General features: G+C 39.0%; 3 protein-coding genes across 4 annotated transcripts; 1 reads left to right on the plus strand and 2 right to left on the minus strand.

Annotated features, from left to right (window-relative positions):
* Positions 1–7: 7 nt before the first annotated feature.
* On the plus strand, positions 8–7,892 carry tspan2a (tetraspanin 2a). Its single transcript, XM_026307941.1, has 8 exons — positions 8–128; positions 2,659–2,761; positions 5,646–5,743; positions 6,069–6,143; positions 6,238–6,330; positions 6,431–6,505; positions 6,638–6,721; positions 6,826–7,892. The coding sequence occupies exons 1-8, from the start codon at positions 60–62 to the stop codon at positions 6,889–6,891; spliced, it is 663 nt and encodes a 220-aa protein (XP_026163726.1). The 5' UTR covers positions 8–59; the 3' UTR covers positions 6,892–7,892.
* Positions 7,893–8,935: 1,043 nt separating this feature from the next.
* slc25a55a (solute carrier family 25 member 55a) lies at positions 8,936–14,243 on the minus strand. 2 transcript variants are annotated; one of them, XM_026307594.1, is made up of 10 exons: positions 14,121–14,243; positions 13,129–13,234; positions 12,568–12,693; positions 12,134–12,189; positions 10,867–10,957; positions 10,666–10,784; positions 10,366–10,558; positions 10,111–10,265; positions 9,933–10,008; positions 8,936–9,841 (listed from the first exon to the last, which is right to left on the minus strand). In XM_026307594.1, exons 2-10 carry the CDS (start codon positions 13,146–13,148, stop codon positions 9,682–9,684), a joined length of 996 nt encoding a protein of 331 aa, XP_026163379.1. In that variant the 5' UTR covers positions 13,149–13,234; positions 14,121–14,243; the 3' UTR covers positions 8,936–9,681. The 2 variants fall into 2 exon arrangements, with proteins under 2 accessions (XP_026163379.1, XP_026163378.1); XM_026307593.1 differs by having other exon boundaries at positions 10,366–10,561.
* A 4,151-nt stretch (positions 14,244–18,394) lies between these two features.
* tshba (thyroid stimulating hormone subunit beta a) lies at positions 18,395–19,835 on the minus strand. Its single transcript, XM_026307937.1, has 2 exons — positions 19,664–19,835; positions 18,395–18,673 (listed from the first exon to the last, which is right to left on the minus strand). Exons 1-2 carry the CDS (start codon positions 19,823–19,825, stop codon positions 18,395–18,397), a joined length of 441 nt encoding a protein of 146 aa, XP_026163722.1. The 5' UTR covers positions 19,826–19,835.
* Between the last annotated feature and the right edge of the window lie 932 nt (positions 19,836–20,767).

Consider the following 20,767-nt stretch of genomic DNA (forward strand, 5'->3'; position numbering starts at 1 on the left):
AATAGCGTTCAGAGGGCAACGCGCTTTAGATCGGAGATACCGACAAATCAGGTGACATCATGAGCAAAGTGCAGGGCGGGATGAAATGCGTGAAATATCTGCTGTTCGTTTTCAACTTCATCTTTTGGGTAAGTCCGCGTGGAGACCACGGCATGGCTGTTTTAAAATAACCCTAATGTTATGCGTTTCTCCTCAGAAAAGCTGATGCTGGTTTGATTTATTCATTTTGAGTCTGATTATCCAGTTCTGTTGTCCTGTGGGAAAGCTGTTAGTGTAGCAGGTACATGTTAAACACAGGCTGGTGCAGGCGAACAGTCAGTCTGTGCTGATATTGTTATTGATGGTTTTTAATAAGATGCTTTGGTTATTCACTGGAGAACTAGGGAGCGATGTAATCGTGCAAACTGCCTCTGTTGTGCTGCCTCCTGCTGTGATGCCGCTTCGCTCTCTGGCTCTACTCTGTTTACATATAATAATATTTACAATTTTTCTTTTTATTAAAATTATTAGTAGTATTATTATACCTTTTATTTAAATTGATTATTAAGCACTATTACCTCATAACAGCTTTCAAAACAGTCCATATCTATGAAATATTTAAACATAATAAGTAGGTAAATAAAACCAAATATATATCTGGTATGTAATGTACCATAACACTGCAGCACATATATATCAGTGCAGTGCGTTGCCACCTTCCCAACACACCCACTGTCTCCTGCTTTTGGCAGTGTGTTGTGACTCTCCTGAGGGTGTGTAGGGTGCGTTTTTTTTTTTTTTTTTACCTACAAGGTTAATCTGTTTTGAGTACATCATGGAAGGTTTTGTTTTGCTTGGGTCTGCCATACACACAAAATATGCTCACATAGGGTTGGTTATATGTGGCCCCAGCTGGCTGCAGAGGCTGCTTCACTTTGGATTTGCTTTGCAGTGACTTATCATCATCATCATCATAGGTCATTATGTCAGATTATTCTGATGGATAGACACATTTGGTAAAAACTACTGTGTGTGTATTTATGAGGTGTGTCAGGAACACAGGTTGTCTTCGTATTGTGGATGCACAACATTTTCTTAAAGATAAAATAAGAAATAATGACTGAGAAAATGAATCAGTATTAGTTGGAGCTCTACAGCAACAACGTGTAGGTCAGGGGAGCATAAACAACCTAATCTCAGGAGTTCCCACCTACTGTTAGTCAGAAAATAGTGAAAAATACACATCACAATTTCCTAAATCCAAACGTGATGTCTTTAGTTTACAGCCACATAAGACAGAGACAGTTTATTGCCTCAAAATTGATTGATATATTTTTCTGTTGATTGACTAATTGCTTTGGCTCTCAACCTTTCACTGTCTTCTATAGATGTTGATGTTTTAGTGCTAAATAATACAGCACATATGGGTTTAAGCGGCTGCATTAACTCATCTGTGCTTTGTAAGACGATCACTTGTGTCACCCAAACAGGCAGAACAGCAGCCTCTTTGTTTAACAGTTTGGGGACTGAAAGCAGAGCTGTTGTGGTCGGAGCCAAAAGGGGCGTACAGTACACTGTCATTTTGGGGTGCAGAGCCAAACGAGCAGCAAATGCCAGTTTGAGTTACATCACCCAGGCACCGTGAGGCTGGCACGGCCTGTGGCTGAAATGCACCATGGGAGTTGGACCACTGATTCTGATGGTGATGCTGGTGTTAAGACATGATACTTTGATTGGCCATATTGAAACATTATCTGCTTTTGCGAATTGCTCTAGTTTTCATTTTAAACCATTTTTAAACAAGCTAAAGAGAAGTGTTTATTTTTTTCACTGAGTGGTGTCATATTATACTTTTCAACTCACAGGTCAAAGTTTAAAGATGTAGGGGATTGGTCCAGTGTGTTCAACCTGTCTATTATTTGCTCTTGTTTGGATGTGTTGTGTAAGACTTTTAAAAACAGTTTTGCATAATATAGAAAAAGACCTAATTAAAAAGGCTTAATTAATCAAATATGATACATCTGTCTTTTAGTTAAATATAATTGAAATAGCTTCAAGTCTGTCTTGACGTCACGAGGATTAGATTTCTCACAATGACACCTTGGTTTATTTTTGGCCAAGATTGCCCAAGGAGCATGATCTTCTGTCAGTGTTGTGGAAAATTCAACTGAAACATCACACCTGAAGTTCTGTTATCCAGCCCCATTTGAAGCTTAAAATAGGATGACAGAAAATTTGATTATTACATAGGATATTGTTTTATAAAGTGAAGTAAAATACTTAAATTTTACACAGTCCAGTGTGTTATCTGTTTGAGTGTATAAACAAGTGTGAAACGCTTGGATTTTAAAAAAAAAAAAAACCTTTAGTTACTTTAGATGGGAAGTGTTAACATTTCTGGCAGCAGTTTCTTGAGAATAAACAGCAGAAAAATTTGTCAGAGAGCATCAACAGCCACTTTGCTGAGACAAAGAGCTCCGCCTATCGAATCTTAATAAACAGAAGTGTGGTGGGCCTCAGTTTTTATCTGAGGTGATTTCTGGGCAAGCATGGCACAGTATTGACAGCTTATCACTAATAAGTCAATTGAATTAGCCAGGGAGCATATTTTGAGACAGTTTATCTGCAAAAGGGTGTAAATATGACGTGAATATTGATTCAGTGTTTTTCACTCCTCAGCTGTCGGGCTTGTTGGTGCTGGCTGTGGGACTTTGGCTCAGGTTTGACCCAAACACAGTGGAGCTACTGACAGGAGATGGTGCTCCTGACACCTACTTCATAGGTACATTGTGTATTCTGCAGTTTCATATTACACCTTACATTATAAATAACACAATGTTATGTAAACAGTAAAATTAATTTCATCATTTGAACAGTATCTATATAGTGAAACCACTGGAATAAATTAACATGGGAATCCACCTCTCTTCAGTGATGGGGACATGGGCTGTAATTGGCCTGTTTTTCATACAAATGATCTGCAATTTCGTGAAGGGGAAAGTTACATCAGCCATGAAAGATGGATCAGTTTGAGATCTTGATCTAACAAGCATAAAGTGTTAAACAACAAATGATATTAAATCAGGAAGAAAGATGAATACACATTTTAAGGTGTAAAAATAGCACATTTGGATGTAAAAAGCAATTGTACAAAGCAGCTTCCCACTACAGGGCGGCACCAGACAGTTTTATGGTGCGTGGTAATCATTTAACAAGCTCTTGTTAACGTCCCGGGGGATTCCCCACAGCCATTTTAACTGAAGAACCATTCAGAGGCTGCAGGTGTTACTGAACAGTGATGAACACTTAACAGGCACATTTTACCCTCACTCCTCTGTGATGTTTCATCACTTTCTCAGCACAATGGTTACTGACTGATCATCATTTCTATCCTCGGTTATTAACTTTTCCGATTCTAAATCCTCAGACCACACAGTGGCAGTGAAAGCAGAGATGTTATATGACTCCTGAAATGCACCATTAATGTTAGCACTCTGGTTTATAGACTATAGAGATCTGATCGATCAGACATGAACAAGACATGACCAAAGCCTCTATTTGATTAATGAACAACTGTATCTCTACTGAAGTATCGTCTAAATTTGAATCACTTTGCACTCAGGTGCCGTTTGACTGATACTGAATGAAGAGTTCCTTTACAAAGCTCCCAATAAAACATACAGTAGATGATTAAAATATACAGTAGAGAAGACAAACGGCCTTCAGTGTGCAGTAGTGCTGCAGGAATGCATACAATAGGCCTTCTCTCTCTCGCTGTGCGTAGGAGCAGATGGTTAGAATGAAGCCCATTATTGTTACTCCAGTTTAGACCATGACCTAAAATGGTGACTTCACTTCATCAGCTCTCTGCTGTGCTTTCATAGAACTGGCTGCCTCCCTCAGGACATGAGAGGAGGTAGGGTGAGGCAGGTGACAGGAGTCTCTCCCAAAGGCTCCTTTACTAGCAGCTATTATATCATACAATACTACTATACTGTGCAAATGTAAAGGGGTGTGGGGGCTAATATGGTGATGTTTTCTATATTTCGAATATAGACATATGAGTTGTATTATCTTATCAATTTTTTTGGCAAGAAACCAAATAATATTTTCCAAACCTTTTCACATACAAAACAGATGATGCATTGTTATGAACACACCAACATTATCTAAATTTGTTAAAATAACGTCAGTCTTAACCAACATTAATCTGCGTAGTCAGTAATAATAATCCAATAAAACGCTAAAATAAAACACTATCCTATAGCGGAAATTAACATTTTAAATAGATGTTATGTATGAGGCTCCAGCAGATCCACGTGACCCTAGTTAGAAATGGGCGGGTATGGATTATATTGTAGTGCAGCACATTGCAGACTTTATAAAGTTATCAACATATCGACATATTTGAAGGATTTTGCAGAAGAGCTATAACAACACAATAACTCATCATCATGAACCTCCTGAGCAAAAGAGTGGTTTGCTATTACTTACATGCATCTGAAGATACAAACCAGACACAAACAAGGCAAAGTGGCTACATTCCCTATGGGTGACTCACTTTCCATTCTGTCACCTTTGTTGCTCTGTTTTCCAGCATGTAAACAGCCATTATGTGCATATACAAGACAGAGACAGAGATGTTTACATTCACTACCTGTCACCAGCTTTAACAAGGAGGAAGCACAGTTGACAGATATCTGTGGATTCACTAAGAGGGAGTCTGAAATGGAAGTGATGGAAAATAGCAGCAGCCAAGATCAGGTCTGTGTAGACACTGTGCATACAGTCAAAGCTGTCTTGGCCCATTATATTTTCCATTGCTAACACTGACACTCTGCTTTGAAGCAGTGTATCACTCGCATCCAGCTCCCTTCAGTACAGCTGTCTAGTCACCTCGTTTTTACTTCCCCTTTTGTTCAAGAGCAGCAAAACAACAGCTTGCATTCTCCCCATGTGGATTAATTAAATTGCTGCAGTGGTTGCTCTCCATGTCACTGATTAGGCCCTTAACATGGACCTCAGGGACTGGATGGGTGTATAGTTACAGTGTAAAGGGCTCAGTAGTGTGGGATGGGAGCAGGGGACTATACCAGGGAGGTGATGACATCCAGGCTCACAGAGGGCTATGGTGGTGTTGCCTATAGCCTAATGCTGCAGCAATCAAACCCCTGAAAATTTGATGTGCGTTTACCAGACAGATAGCATAGTGATTTACCCTGCAGGACCATGAATGCACAAGGTCAGACCAACCAGTGTTTGTGGTAGATATCAGTGTGTGTGGTCCTTTTACATCTCAGACTAAAGCTTTTAAACTCACAAGCACTGGAGGGGTAGGTTGATAACTGAAGTGAATTGTGGGAAACGATCTAGAGATTTTAAGCTACAAAAGAAGTTTTCACCTACATGTTCCTGCTTGTTGTCCAACACAACAGGCATATTATAAACCCAGCTTCAGTAGACATGAGAGCAAGTGCATCATGCTGCCATCCTCAGGTGAAGCTGTGAACTGCAGTCATGTGACAGGATATACCATGATCAGGTCACAATCCAGGAGCCTATTAAGTTTATAAATCCCTATATCTGGAACTTTAAATGATTGGTGGATTGTTTATTTACTGATTTATTTCCAAAAGTAACACAATTTATCTATTTTCTCTCCTCAGCTGTGTACATCCTTCTCGGTGCAGGAGGGTTGATGATGATTGTGGGGTTCTTCGGTTGTTTTGGGGCCGTACGTGAGTCTCAGTGTCTTCTTGCAGCGGTGAGTCAAAGTTTTCAAAAATATTAAATAGAGACGCCTCTCATGGAAATGTTTAACTGTTTCCCTGTTGGCGTTTCGAGGATAAATGCACCACAGCCCCCTTGAATTTTTGATTGTAGCAGTATTTTTGCAGATCTGAAATTTTTAAAAACTTTCCTAGAATGTCCATGATGTATTCTGGAAAAAAAAAAGTGTCGTTTGAGAAAACGTGTATTTAAGGACATTCCTGTAGCGCCAAATTACCAGCGTATTTTTTTTTTTTTTTTTTTGTATTAAGCACAGCCCTCACTAAATGTCGACTATGCGCCTCTTTTCTGTTCTGCAGTTCTTTGCGTGTCTTCTGATCATCTTTGGAGCAGTGATTTCTGCGGGTGTATTTGGATTCTTACACAAGGAACAGGTCCAGCACTTAATAAATCTGACTTTAATATGTTTTTCTATAATTTACAAGAAATCACAAAAGTAACTGACCTTTTGTTATCTCTTAATAACAGATTATTGAGGAAGTCCAAAAGTTTTACAGTAGCGCTGCCTCTGATGTCACCAATTCCAATGGTACTGCAATAGCTACCATTTTCCATAAAACTGTGAGTACAACTTGGCTTGTTTGCAGTAACCTCCTTTATGCGTGTGTGTGTGTTTTTTTTTTTTTAATGCGTTACCATTTTTTTCGTTTTACATTTACAGCTGAACTGTTGTGGAGGGTTCACTGGAGACACACCTAGTGCACTGTGTGCGGAAGAAGATCCACAGGACACCCAGGTAAACCCATGTGCCTGCTATGATACCTTATACCCACATGGTGGCAGCATAGCATTGTTTTAAAATGACAGGATGCTGCAATGAGGTGTAATATATGTCAGCGACTGCTATAATGCTGTTTTTGTTTTCTAGGACTGTCTGTCTGCTATAACCTTCTTCTTCAAGGAAAAGTTGCATATCATTGGATTTACTGGGATTGGTATTGCAGGAATAATGGTGAGATTTTACAGAATCCTCAACTATAATTTCATTAAAGAGAGGTAGGTTTTTGACTATCTTCAAATTGCTGTAACATGCTCCAAAACTGTGTCTGATTTCAGATCTTAGGAATGATCTTCAGTATGGTTCTGTGTTGTGCCATCAGGAACAGCAGGGAGGTTATATAGATGGTGAGTTGATCCCCACCACCACTCCCACCAGCCAGACCCTTCATAATCAACTCATCCGCTAAAGAAGGGAAACACCAAAGTTGCATTCAATGTCATTCGTCATAATCCAGACTGATGTGGTGGGGAGTTTTACTGAGTATCACAAATAGAGTACAGTAAGTCCCAGTTGTTCCAGTTATCCACACGCCACATTCAACACGATACGCTGGATCTTTACACCTTCTCCTCAACTCCACCTGAAACATTGATTTATTTCTCCGTCCTTTTCCATAACACATGCTCTGCTTTTGCACGACTCTGTGACATTCCCTGCTTTTAACATCTTTCTCTGACACTGTCACCACACAGAGGCAACAGCGCTGCACTGTAGCTACATCTCAGTAGGTTACAGTAGTCTTTTTTTGGACACAGGAATGTCATGACTGAGGAGTATTTGCCATAAATACGAACACCTATTTTGTGCATCTACTGTTAACTTTATTCAGTGCCCTTTCTAAACCTTTCTTGCCATTTTTTGGCCTAATGCCAATCAAGCTTAGTGTGCTTAAATGTTTTGAGGACTAGTCTACCTTTGAAGAGTGAATTTTCTTTATGTGCCTGCTTAGTCCCACAGACAAGCCTTCAGCTACTGTTCTATTTACCTATTTCTTGTGATTTGCATATAACTAGTGTGCTTGCTCCCTGCCACCACTCTCAAGTATTTCTACTTTAAAGCACAATAGAAAAAGTGTAGACATGATATCAACCCAAAGGGTTAGGAAGGTCTGATGATAAACTGCCACTCTGTAAATCTCCAAATTCTTCTAAAAGGTAATGAGTAACACCACGTCCTGAGCTCTTTTGGAGCACGTGTGAAGTGTAACAGTGCTAGTTTGCATTTTTGTGTGACTTATTGTGGATGTAAATTTTGTTGGTGTGCCAATAAGATGTGAATCATAGAATAATATAGTTTATGTTGTATTGTTAACCATAATAAAATAAAATATTGGGTGCTTTTATTAATATGTTTGGCTGTAAGGTCTGGTACCTTAGACACTTGCTTCTTGCAAGGTGTCAGAGGTAGCAGGCAGCAGAGTTTTGCTGTCTCATCTGTGTAAATTTTGTGGTTGTTCAGGTTCCTGAACACATCAGCACTACGTGTAGGCATGCGGAGAAGAAATGGCAGCCATATAAAAACGCAGCATAAGGCTAAACCAGGGTTCAGTAATACTGTCAGTTTACAAAGCAAAATGCTATGTGACACATTCTGACAAAGGGTCTAGTAACTCAATACACTGGCCTCAAAACGAAACATGTCTACACAAGGCTAGCTTACCTACTTGCTACTGCATCTGAGGAGAAATGCCACAGGATATGGTTGAAAGATCTGCCGTCTCAGTATCAGTATGCAATTGTGCTACTGCACTTCAGACTGATTCCGCCCTTTTCTTTACAACACACTAAGCACATTTTTTCCTCACGTTTGTTTCAGAGATGGCACCGTCACAAACCTGGTTTGGCTTGTTTGAACACAAATTCAAACAAAATGTCCGTGACAAAGTAGCATAAACGTGTTATATAGAATACTTGTATAATGTAGGTCAAATTATGGTTGCCCATTGTAGTTGCTTAATAAAGACAACCTAAAAAGTACCATGTGTAAAATGTGCAAGATTTTGGCAGCATCTAGTGGTGATATTGCAGAATGCAACCTTCTCTCACCCTTCCATTACCATCTGAATCTTTACAGTTAGTTATTTTTACTCTGCTCTTCTTGTAAGGTGATAACACATTTAACCCATGAAGAGAGTAAGTGCAATGTAAATTTTAATATATATATACATACACACACACACACATACAAAAGCCATCACAAACAAAAAGTAACAGTCATTTTTAAATTTATCACAGTAAATGTAATGCTTTTTTTTTTTCTACAAAAAAAAAAAAAAAAAAAAAAAGAAAAAAAAAAAGTGGGAAATGCATGGGTCTGTTGAGGCATAAACCTAAAACTAATGCTCAAGTCAACTTGTAGGTATGCACTTAAAATAAGGGATGTGTGGCCAAACAGATATGTGCATAAATGGATCAAGTTTTTTTTTTTTTGAGGTCAAGACAAAGACTGGTAGGGCTAGTATAAAGTGTAACAACACTGCTTAAGGTTTTGAAAACCTTATGGTCCCATTTCAGTAGGAAGGCCTGTGACCTGTCACATGTAAACGCATGTTTAAAAAAGGTCCCTTTTGCACTATGTTGGGTCCCACTATTTTCCACTGGAAGCCTTTGTCCCACTTCGAAGATTATTTTTTAAACATGAGACACGATAGAAAAGGAAGAAAATACAGAACATACAGAAGTACAGCAAGCTATTGCATATAACAACTGGAGAAAAAAAAAAACAAAAACAAAAAAAAAAAAAACTACCACACACAAAATAGTATGGGAAGCAGTAGCATGGAAGAAAAAAATACTTCTCTCTCTTTGATGACATGAACTCCCCTCCCTCACAGAGGGAAACGGAACAGGGCTGTGAGTCCCACTACCCAGTAAGGCTACCAGCTTCAAGTGAAAACATTGGTCTCAACCTACTGAATAAGTCACAAAAGTGATTCAGTGCAATGCAGCTGTCAGACCATAAAAAACTATGAAACCACAGATCTTTACACCACGAAGCCTTTCTGACCTAAGCAGACAAGACTTGAGTAAAGGTTTTTACTGTAAACCGATGATACTGAACTGATGCCACTTGTTCAATCATCTGCACTCAGAAGGTCCTGTGCATAGCTAGCCAGCAAAAGTGATGTGGTCTCATGCCAAAACGAGGCTTAGAGGTGAGTTGTCCAGGATGTATTCTCCAACACCAACAAAGTACATAACCTGTGCAATACCGAACAGAGGAGCTATGACAAGAGCCCGGCAGCCTGCACCTTTCAGGAAGGCAGAGGGTCCCTCCTTCCGCATTATTTTACTGTTGAGGTACAAAGAGATGGGTTCGTTTTACACATGTGCACAAAAAGAGAAAAAGACAGGTAATTATTCAAGTGAGTCAACTGTCTTACCTCACACAATCCACAACACCATTATAGGTCTCCTCATTGGAGCCTTTGTTCAGTGACTGCAATCTAGTCTTCACCACTAAAAATAAATAAATAAAAATTAGAAAACATAGAAACACTATAGAGCTGCAGCCAAACAGGACACATCATGGATGTGAATGATATGGATATGAAAACTCACCATCACAGGGGTTAACAGCAACTGCAGCAGTAGATCCTGCCACACAGCCTGAGAGGAAAGCCCAGTAGAAAGGCGATGACTCCCCTGGACAGGGTTTGCCCAAGCGGTTCAGGTTTGCAAATAATGGGAAGTAGACCACAGAAAAGGGAACATCCCTAAAAGAAATCAAACAAAATTTTAGATTGCAAATCTCTTACAAAATAACTGGTCTAAAGTCCAAAACCGCTTCCTTTCAAGAGTGAAGAAGGATTTTACCTCATAAGTGTTGCCCCAAGACCCTTGTAGAGCCCCTGGACGCCCTGGGTTCGAAGCAGTTCCTTTGCAATTTGTGTGGCTGACACCGCTCGTGGCACTGACACCACTGTACCCGAGTTGTAAGCGCGGCTGAGTACAGTGTTTGTGGCCACTAGCTTTGTGGGGGACATCATGACTGGTTTTTGCTGCTGGGCTGCTGAAGGCAAACAAAATACAGATTGAAACACAGTGAGACCAGGGTCAAGGCTGGCAGTAAATTGAGTCAACAGATGATATTAAAAATAAAACTTGCATTCTTACAAAGTCTGCCTGCATCCTGTAGTTGTATCTTGAGCATTTCCATAGGGGTAGTAATAACGACCTGGCATGTACCAGCACCACAACCTGCCAGCATCTCTTTGAAAACTGTCAACCTCTTTCTGTTGGATAAGAAAAACAAAGCAACAAGTGAAAGGATACTCTATTTCCATTAGATGAGTTTGCAAGATGGGTTTTACTTACCCATCCTTGGCAAGGTGATGGCGGAAGAAGTCATTAGCAGCCAGCTTGATTGCCTTCTCAGGGGTAACCAAGGTCAGATTCACAGCAGCACCTAAGGAAAAAAAATGAATACAATTAGGACTGATTTCACAACCTTTTATTTAGTACATGTACAACAAGAGTCCCTGCAACTATCATTACAGTACCAGAATGTAATTAAACCATTTGTTTAGCAAAGCAACACAGACAAGTTCGCAATTTACAGTAGTGTAAGTAATGATGGAGAGGGAATATGCCAAGAGAAATCACATAAAACCTAGTTCCAGAAAGAAAAACAAAAGACAAGAAATGAGGAAGACACTGAACATCAGGAAGATGGAAAGATCGGGTGTTAAGTACAGTCAGTTTACTATAACAGGGCCCACTTTGTGTGGAGAACACATTAAGAAAGGAAATTTGTGTCTTCAGAAAGGTCACGAGTGAATATGTTAATGACAAAAGACAGACAAGAGACATTGATAGATACTAATGAAAAGAGACACTGAATCCTTGACTATGTACTGTGTGCATCAACTTTGGGCAAACTTAAAAACTGATCTGTGGGATTGTCTCAAATGCCTCATTTATTCTTCACAGTTGCAACCAAAGTCTGAAAGGACACAATTCATAGGACAAGGACAGATTGACGAGACAGACAAGAATTATGGAACAAACAGATGGCAAAACAAAAACTTGTGCCTATAGTTTCAAATAGAGCAATATTGTAAGAACCATTTAATGATTTGCCTCCAGCGTGGCTGCGCCTTATCGGCTAGCCTTCAATATCCCAGGGGGACCCAAGTCTGTAATATGAAAAACACAGATGCAAACAAACAGCATTCCTCACACAAGCAGAGACCCAGACTAAAGGTCTCTAGTTTCCTCACTAAACTACATCCACAGTTTTACTCTCTTTTGCATTAAACCAATTAGCTCATAATGAAACACAACATGCATTTTCCTACTGCTTGCATGTATGCTAGTAAAAACACCAGAACTTAAAGCTATAAAACAACTTTTCACGAGAACAGCTTTGGCTACTTCTCTTTTAAAACATATTCCAATTTCAGCTACATGCACTGACAGTACACTGTGTCTGAACCCTCAGCAAAGGTTGACTGTACCCAGCAATAATCAATTCAATGTTCAACCTCACCACAGAATGAGCTTACCCTCTCCTACATTTAATCCTCTTCTACGTGTGTTCTAGCCTACTGGTTCTTAATATTCAGACGTGAATAAATCTTACCTCTATACATGCCAAAGTAGCCTTCTGAACGAACTGTCTTGACAAGGCAGTCCATCCTGTAGAACAAGAGAGCAGGAAAGAGACACCATTATTACCAAATTAAAAGGAAAAGCATTATTTTTAATAACTTCACAGTTATCCATCATAATGCTAGAAGAACGAGTCACTACATTTCCATATAAGTAAATGCTAAGGCAAATCGGTCCGCTAAACTGGAAAGGAATGATGAGGATAAATTAGACATCATGACCTATCAAGTCAGGAATTTCACTAATTCTACACATTGATCATGATGCCCTGGATATGTCACTGGGGGGCTTTAGAAGAACAATAATGGGTTACACATGGATGTATTGTGTATATTGCCAAGAGATTCGGTGTGATTGGAGGGCAGCCGTGTATGGTGTAAGACAACAGCAACTAAAAATACTCACATGCTCTTGTAGATCTGTTGACCTTGTCTCTGATTCTGCAACCTGGTCTTTGCCAAGTCAATGGGGAAGACACAAGTAACCCCAACAATACCAGCAATACCGCCATTAATCAGCTTGGCTGGGAGGCTGAAAAGAGATGACAAAAGAAATTCCAACACGTCATTAAAAAAAGTTAACCTAACAGTATATATATAAAAAAATAAATGATAAAATATAAATAAGGGGAGAACAGTGGCGCATCAGAAGATTCACAGGGAACTATTCTAACAGTCGTTTTAGCCGTATTTTTTTTAAATTATGCATCAAATTGTGGTAAACTGCAGTAGCATTTTCACCATTTACTGACATATATAGACATTTATTCAAGAACAGTAAACAGTAATGCCCAGCACAATTTAATGAAACCCAAAGTAAAATTTCAAAACATCTTTAAGACACACACACACAAAAAAAAAAAATTACAAGGTCATCTCGGACTTAAAAATAAATTATTAATTCTATCAAGCGTTAATAGTTAAAGCATATAATAATAATAATAATAATAATAATAGAGAGGCTTACCTGATCTGCTGCTGAGACATGATTCAATAAGTGAAGAGGGATTGTGCCACAAAAAGTCAAGTGTTGTAGATTCAAGTGTTCTTCAGTCAAGTCAATGAGTAGCGTCCTACACAGAGATAACAGCAGGAGTCAGTTCAGTGAGCAGGTTTCAGTGCACTGTCAGACTATATATATATATAACACACAGAGATGATCCCACCCCTGCACAGGCTGAGCCCTAACCCAGTTCCCCGGTCACGGGACTGTGATGTCAGCAGCTCTGTTACCCGCACGGAGTAATACAACCCGTGGGCGTGAGCCGCTACACATACCGGAACCCCATACGTGGCCATTAACCTACCGCCTTCTTCATACTAATCTAGGGCGCTGCTGAACTTCCAACGAACTATCGATAGCAGGTAGCTGCGGCTAAAACAGATTAACTTCTTCTTAAACGCGAAAACGCCAATGCTAAAGCAATGCGCGCTTCAGATGCTGGTTTAAAGGCTAATATTAGATCCCAAGACTCGGGGTGCATTCACGGAGAAGGAGTCGGTTTCCTGGTTAATACCGTGAGACATGAGGCCCCCTTAACTTAAACTAACCCAAAAATTACTTTAATCTCAATCAGTCGTGTCATATGATGAATTTACCACATGCCTCATCATCAACCTCATGCACATGCAAACTCCCGAGCTTTGGGATCTAACGTTTACTAATCGACAATTTGAAACTTAGAAATGTGCATTATTATTTAAAATTTATATCAAGCCAAATAAGTGCAAATAAAGACTAAGATCTAGTTATGTCTATGCAGTGTTGCTTCATCACCGCTGCATTGCCCTGCCTTTCACTTTCATACATAACGGTTGTTAGCTTAGGTTAGCACGCGGCTAGCTAACTCATACATTCAGAACAACACCGGTAATAAAGGGGAACAAGCTAAGATTAAAAAAATACCTTCATGATTTTGAAACACATATACGTTAAACATGAATGAAAATGTCACTTACCAAAAGATTATCTTGTAGTTTCAATAATTCCAGTTATTTCTGCCTTAGTGCGTCCCGCCGCTCTTATAATACAGTTAGAAGAAACTGGAATTTTCCACTGTGCTTTTAACCAGCAGAGGTGGGAGGGGCGCATTGGCTCCACACTGAATTACAACCAATCATAGCTGAGCTAATACCATCGCAGTTCATTGGCTGCGTCTTATCTTCTGCTTGTTTCATTGGAGGTTAAACCGATCAATCATATCTTCCGGCCAATAATATCGCTGTTGTATGAGGTGAAAGAAATCATTGTCCGACGAGCATTTGTCTGTTATTGTTTATAAAAATATATGTGTACACAAAAATATCGAAAATTATATTTAAAACTGCGTCTTTAATTTGGCGTCATGAAGCGTCCAGTGGAACTGAAGGTTAAGAAAATAAGACCCAAGTGCGAAAGACATTAAGATCACTGTTTTAGACTGACGTCATTCTATTGTTTTCTAGATTTTTCTATTCTGTTCTCGGGGCTGGTCCCAGCAATGGAAACTGAATAGATCATTTTATATGTACCACACATGGGTACCTACATTATGCTATTTTGTGCTCCCCCTCCACTGTGAAACATTATCTACATGTTAATGCATACAAAATAAAATCTATAGCCTAATGAACACTTTAGAAATATAAATTATAAAAATATAGTGAGTTTTTTTAAATAAATACAAAATCCAGCAGATAAATGTACATTTTATACTAATAATTATATACTTTTGCTAAGTCATTTTTCAAATGCAGGTTTTTTATTTTTAAATTGTTGTATTTCTACAAATAACTTAATTCATCCACCACTACTGAACTACAACCAAGGATATGCTGGGCAAGTAATCAGTGTGATTATGTCTGTATGAATATGAAACAGATGTTTGCTGAAAAGAAGAATTCATCTTCAGTGAATCCACCTTAGATACACAAAGAGTACAATTTCTATTTATGTGGCAGAGTTAGACAAACATGCCCTAGTGTCAACCTGTTGTCAACCTAGTATACATCTGGGACAAAGGTTATGTCTTTTGAATGACTCAGACAGATTTTTCCTGACTTTAGTCATGTCCTTGTGTAAGTCCTACTGAATAACCTTCAGTTGCAGCTGCCCAAGATGCAGTGGCTCTGCTTAGCTTAGAAATGGCTGGTTGATTTTAAATGCATGGACACATTTCAAAGTGTTAAGAACCAGTCTTGACAAGTTGTGTAACAGTAGGTGATACACTTTATACTTACACAACTTGTCAAATTCTTTTGCTCAGTGCACCTTTTATTTAAACGCCGAACATGTCCCCTAGTCATTCGATTTTCTTAGAAAAGGTGCAGCCATATCAGGAACCAGATAATGAGGGATTATGTTAGCATTAATCATAAACGCTGCTGTCAACAGAGTAACAATAACCCAGATCATTTTTTCAGTTTTTTCAGTTTTTTTTTTTTTTTGCAGATTGTTTTGTAAATGGTTTTGAACAATTTTGTTGATGATGTTGCAAACATTGTACTTACAATACTGTATGTCTTCAGCTGTAGCTCTGTTTTCTCTTGTGCAGTGTGTTCTGACCAGCTCAGAGGCTACAACAAAGGAGAGAAGACACACTTCACAGATTTACAATAATATGCAAATATGAATTAAAAAATAAAAAAACAGAGTTGGAATTTGAATGTCTTTGTCAATAGTGTAAGGAAATAGATGGATGCATGAATATCTGAGAGGTGCACGTGTTGGGTACAATCCACAACTAAGTAATAAAGAAAAAAAAAATTACACATGGTGAGGCGACAGGACACTGGGCAGGTGCTCCCATTTACCACTCAATCACCACTCAGCAATGCTGCAACTGCAAATATACACACATCACCCACATAGGTCATAAGTCATAGGCCAAAGCATTGGTCCAATTTAAAGTTTGACCTCCACATGGTGGCAAGGAAATGTCAGGGTATTATAAAAGAAAGACGATTTGGTCCATTGTCCCTGGACCATGAATGTCTGTTCAGATTTTTGTGCAAATCCACTGAGTAGACATGAGGTAAGTGGAGGACAGACCAACTGACAGACTGACATTGGAATCTCAGTACCTAGAGAGTTGCATAGCTAAAAAAAAAATTCTTTCTAGTCAAATAAATGCAAAACAAACAAAAAGGATGTTTAAAACAAAGAGTGATCGCGCCACACAGTCAGATCTTTGCTGTGCTGATGCAAGCAAGTTCATCCAGTGTCATTTATTAGGGTTTTCAAAATACCTCTATGAGCTGGATTTCAGCCAGGTAATTCTATTAATTCTATTCAGTTATTCATTATGGCATCATACTGTACTCAGAAAACATTTTTGAATAGTCATGATCTGAAGGCATAATGGTTGGTTGGATGTATGTGTGTGTTTTAAATGTGGTAAATGTGGAAGTCTTTTGCAGAGTTAAATAAGGATTTCACGTTTAAATAATATAAATAACCTTATTAAAACTACGGAGACTATAAAAGAAACTCTAACGCCTTGGAAGGAGCATACTTAATTTATGAACTTATTGCACTAGGTGGGGTGATTTTAAGCATTTGCAGCATTCACTGTTGTAATGGCCCAAGGGAAGAAGCTGTTTTTCAGTCTATCTGTTCTGATCTTCATACTTCCATACCACCTGCCAGAGGGCAGAAACTCAAACAGGTTTATTGCAGGTTGAAACGATGATGATGATGAAAAGATGTTCTCTAAGGGGGGCAGGGGGCCTTTCTGTCCACAGCCAAGCAGCCAGCATACCAAACAGTACGTCAGCATACTCTTGAGGGTCGAGAGATAGAAAATCTCAATCAGGTTGCTCTTAAGTCCGTTTTTCCAGAGCAGTCTAAGGAAGTGCAATGTCTTTTGGGACTTCTTGACCACTCCTGTGGTGTTTGCATTCCAGGTAAGGTCCTGGGAGTACTAGGTTATTCCTACTGTACCACTCAGAGAGCTCTCGGACCTCATTCTTGTGCACAGCTTCATCTGCCCCAGTTATATCAGAGAGCCAAAAGCTGCTGCATCCACACGCACCATGATGCAACTTCATACCAAGGCATGGCATGGATGAGGTTGTCTCCAACAAAATTAGGGCAATTTTATAGTAAGTCAAAGGAAAAGAAGCAGCACAGCTATTTTGTCAGCTGACTGCAAGGTTAAACAAAGTATTAGGGGTGTTAGAACTTGTACAGTATTCCCCAAGGCTATAGTGGCTCAGAGAAAGAGTCTGCTAAAGTCAACAATTTACAAACTGGTTTTTCACCAATGTTAACTTAGCAACAGCTAACATGATGACATGACCTGTTTAAATGAAAATGAGGCCATCTCTTCCCGAAAGAGGATGATTGTCAATTATGTTATCCCTTTAAATTTGTTCCCTTATGTGAAGCTCTCAGAGCTGTGCAACCAACAAATAAAATAAATAAGGTCCAGTTATATACTACAACCGTCTAACAACCTTACTCAGAACATAACATCATAACATCATATAACATGTAAGAAATGAGAGAGAGATGTCAGAGATCCACATGATGGATTCTCCCCGTCTGAACTGCTGAGCTATAAATAAGCTCCAGCTGTCCTCCCAAACTCCCTTAATGAGTGGGAAACTACGCACATGAACTCTACTTGAGATGAGACACAAGTGCTCTTCAGTTAATAAACTCACACTGTAATTTTGGTTTTTGGTGACTCGTCAGTGTGCAAATCTTTACAGTCTGACTCTATTTATAATCAATTTAATAAAAGAGGTGAGCCAACAATCATGTCCCTTCCAGAATGACTGTTGAGGCAAATATAAATACTATGAGGTGACACTGTGGAATGTCATGGTCTTATGCTTGTTATGTAGTAAACAGCTACTATCTGACACATTAGGTCAGGCACAGCTTAGTCAGAGAGCTATTCAGAGACTTCAGCTTTATTGAGTTGCATTCACTACTGCTTGTAGAGTAAATACAATAATTCTGGGAGCCATACAAAAGTTTATAGGATAAACAATGATGCTGACAGAAATACGCACAAGGATCAACACGCATTGTAAAATGAGAAGCTGAACTGCATCACAGATACTTTGGCCAGCAAAGGCTCACTAAAACAGGCTGGTACAATAGGTACCAGTACAGACAGTGATATCTGCATGGCGTCTACTGGTACTAAAACAAACAGCGCTAAATGCCGGTGTTTACATTTACTGAAAACATTTATGGATCCTGCCATGTCAGAGACAAACTGAGGATTATCACAACAAAAGGATCAGAAAGGGATCATGTAGTTGGTCTGGCCAGGGTATGGGTAAACACGTCTCACGGGTTTGGTACACTTAGCTCTGTCCACACTGGCTCTATGTGCACACTCATCGCTGTCGGTCCTGCAGGCACCACAGTGGCAGCTGAGAGCCACAGGATAGGTGAAGACAGGGTTAGCGTCGATTGGACAGCCAGGCAGCATGGCTGTACGGTACTCCACCTTGTCATAGGTACAGCCTCTCTGGATAAGAAATCGTGGGCCTAGAATATCCCTCATGTTACTGTCCTGGTCACCACACACAAACACAGGAGTAACAGTCAATGAATAATATTGTGGTACATTTCCACTGGGCTCATTACATAGCAGCTTAATTTTAGAGGTAATCTTCTTTGTACTAGAAACTTCCATTTTTCTAGATTACATTTAATATACTTGTTTCCTTTATGATTTTACATGTAGAGAATCTGTCCAAAGTAACAATCTATAAAGAGAAAATGAACGCAGTATTCATAAACCTGTTGTCATTAGTGTGTAATCACTGGAAAATATCAACTGTTGCATTTTCTGAATATTAGAATGAACCTTTTAAACCTACATAGGGAGCAGGTCTCCTTTTACAGAAACAGTCATTTTGCACTGCCATGTTTCCGTACCCTCCCTCTCGCTTAGAAACAGGCAGGGTAGTATGTCAGGGATGCTCAAAAGGTTGCATTCTGCAATCTCACCACTAGATGCCACTAAAGCTTTCACATTTTACACATTGCACCTTTAACCTGCCTTTATTGTCCTTATTCGGTTATATATTTCCTTTCATACGATTGGACTGGATTTTTCATTCACATTGTTGTAACACTTGACTACACACTTACTTGGTTATAATTTTCACAAAAATGTTATTTGAAAAAACAGGCAAAAGGTAATGCTAAAATTAAAGTTTCCTTTAAGTAAGCTGGAATCAGGATTTGTAGTTGCTCATGGTGTAAAGGTTTTTATATTTTCTTTCTTGTATGGCTATGATATGTGCTTTCACATTTTTGTCCTTTGCTCTGATGAACTGAAAATAATGGAAGTATGGCCATTTTGCAAATGTTGAATCCATCTCTGCAGGAAACAGACATACTATTTTACCTCTGGTGATTTTTTCCTCTGGTGGTTTATCTTGGTAATGAGCTATATTACAGCGTTACAGCATAAAAGTAATATATTACTGCAATGGCATTACTTTTGATATGCATTCAGTCTATTCTATCATCACTGAAGGCTTTCAGTACATACCCTTGAGTAGCAAAATCCCATGCAGATTGTGGTGTTGATCGCCACACAGAAGTCACACTCTGGCTTCTCCACATACAGGGTGAAGTCGGCAGGTAAACACGTGGGAACAGCTGGGCTGGAGAGCAGAACCAGGAGCCAACAGGTGAACACTGCAGTCTCCATGTTAATCTATGTATTCTTGTCCAATCGATGTGGAACCTGCAGGGAAAGGATAGATAGTGAGATAAATTGGCTACCAGACAAGAGGGAAGATGAGGTGTTTCTTATCTGAAATACAGTGTCGTTTGTTCCTCTTGAATGATATGGGTACCTGCAGTCCTAAAGATGCTGTGCGTCTCGATATCCCTGCTGAACAGTATTTATGTAAGGATTTTATATAATCCATCTTTATCCAAGCTAGCCGTTATCTTCTATCTGTGACAAAACAAGACAGCCATTATGTGAATGACTTGAATTAATGATTTCCTTCAAAATTTATACAATAAATATTACCAGCAGAAAACCTGCAGCTTTGGTTCTAGTTGTCACAAAACCCCACCACAACATGTTGGCTTGAAAGAATGCATATTCCTTGAAGTACCATTTAATTTTTAACTGGTTTTACTCTGTTTTCTAAAACAAACCTATTTGCCTCTCACTTAAATAAATATTAACAAAAGCTTATTTTACATGTGAAGATTTTCAGTGAATTTCTTCACGTTTACAAAAGATACTTGTGCATTAAGGAAAAAAACACTAAAATCAGAATTGTGCACGAGTCAAACAATAAAATGGCTTGTGCTGAACACGAGTAAAAAAGGGAGGGTTCGTCTAATCAGGTCTGTCAGTAAATCAAATAAAATTGAATCTGCTCTTTCCATAAATCAATTAAAAATTACTACACAGTCACACTAAAATCTTCAGATACAGACCACACATCTGGCAACGGTGTAGGTGACTTAGGTGACAACACAGTAGAACACTTTCACGCTGCAGGGATTTCCTTATCTATATATTTGTTCAATCATTGGTGAGACTAGTCAATGTCTATCAGACCCATTAATGTTCACAACATTACTACAATAAAAGCGTGAAGACAAACAGTTCAGTGTCCATCTTAGGTGT

The sequence above is a fragment of the Mastacembelus armatus genome, chromosome 5, assembly GCF_900324485.2.
Source record: "Mastacembelus armatus chromosome 5, fMasArm1.2, whole genome shotgun sequence".
Lineage (NCBI taxonomy): Eukaryota > Metazoa > Chordata > Actinopteri > Synbranchiformes > Mastacembelidae > Mastacembelus > Mastacembelus armatus.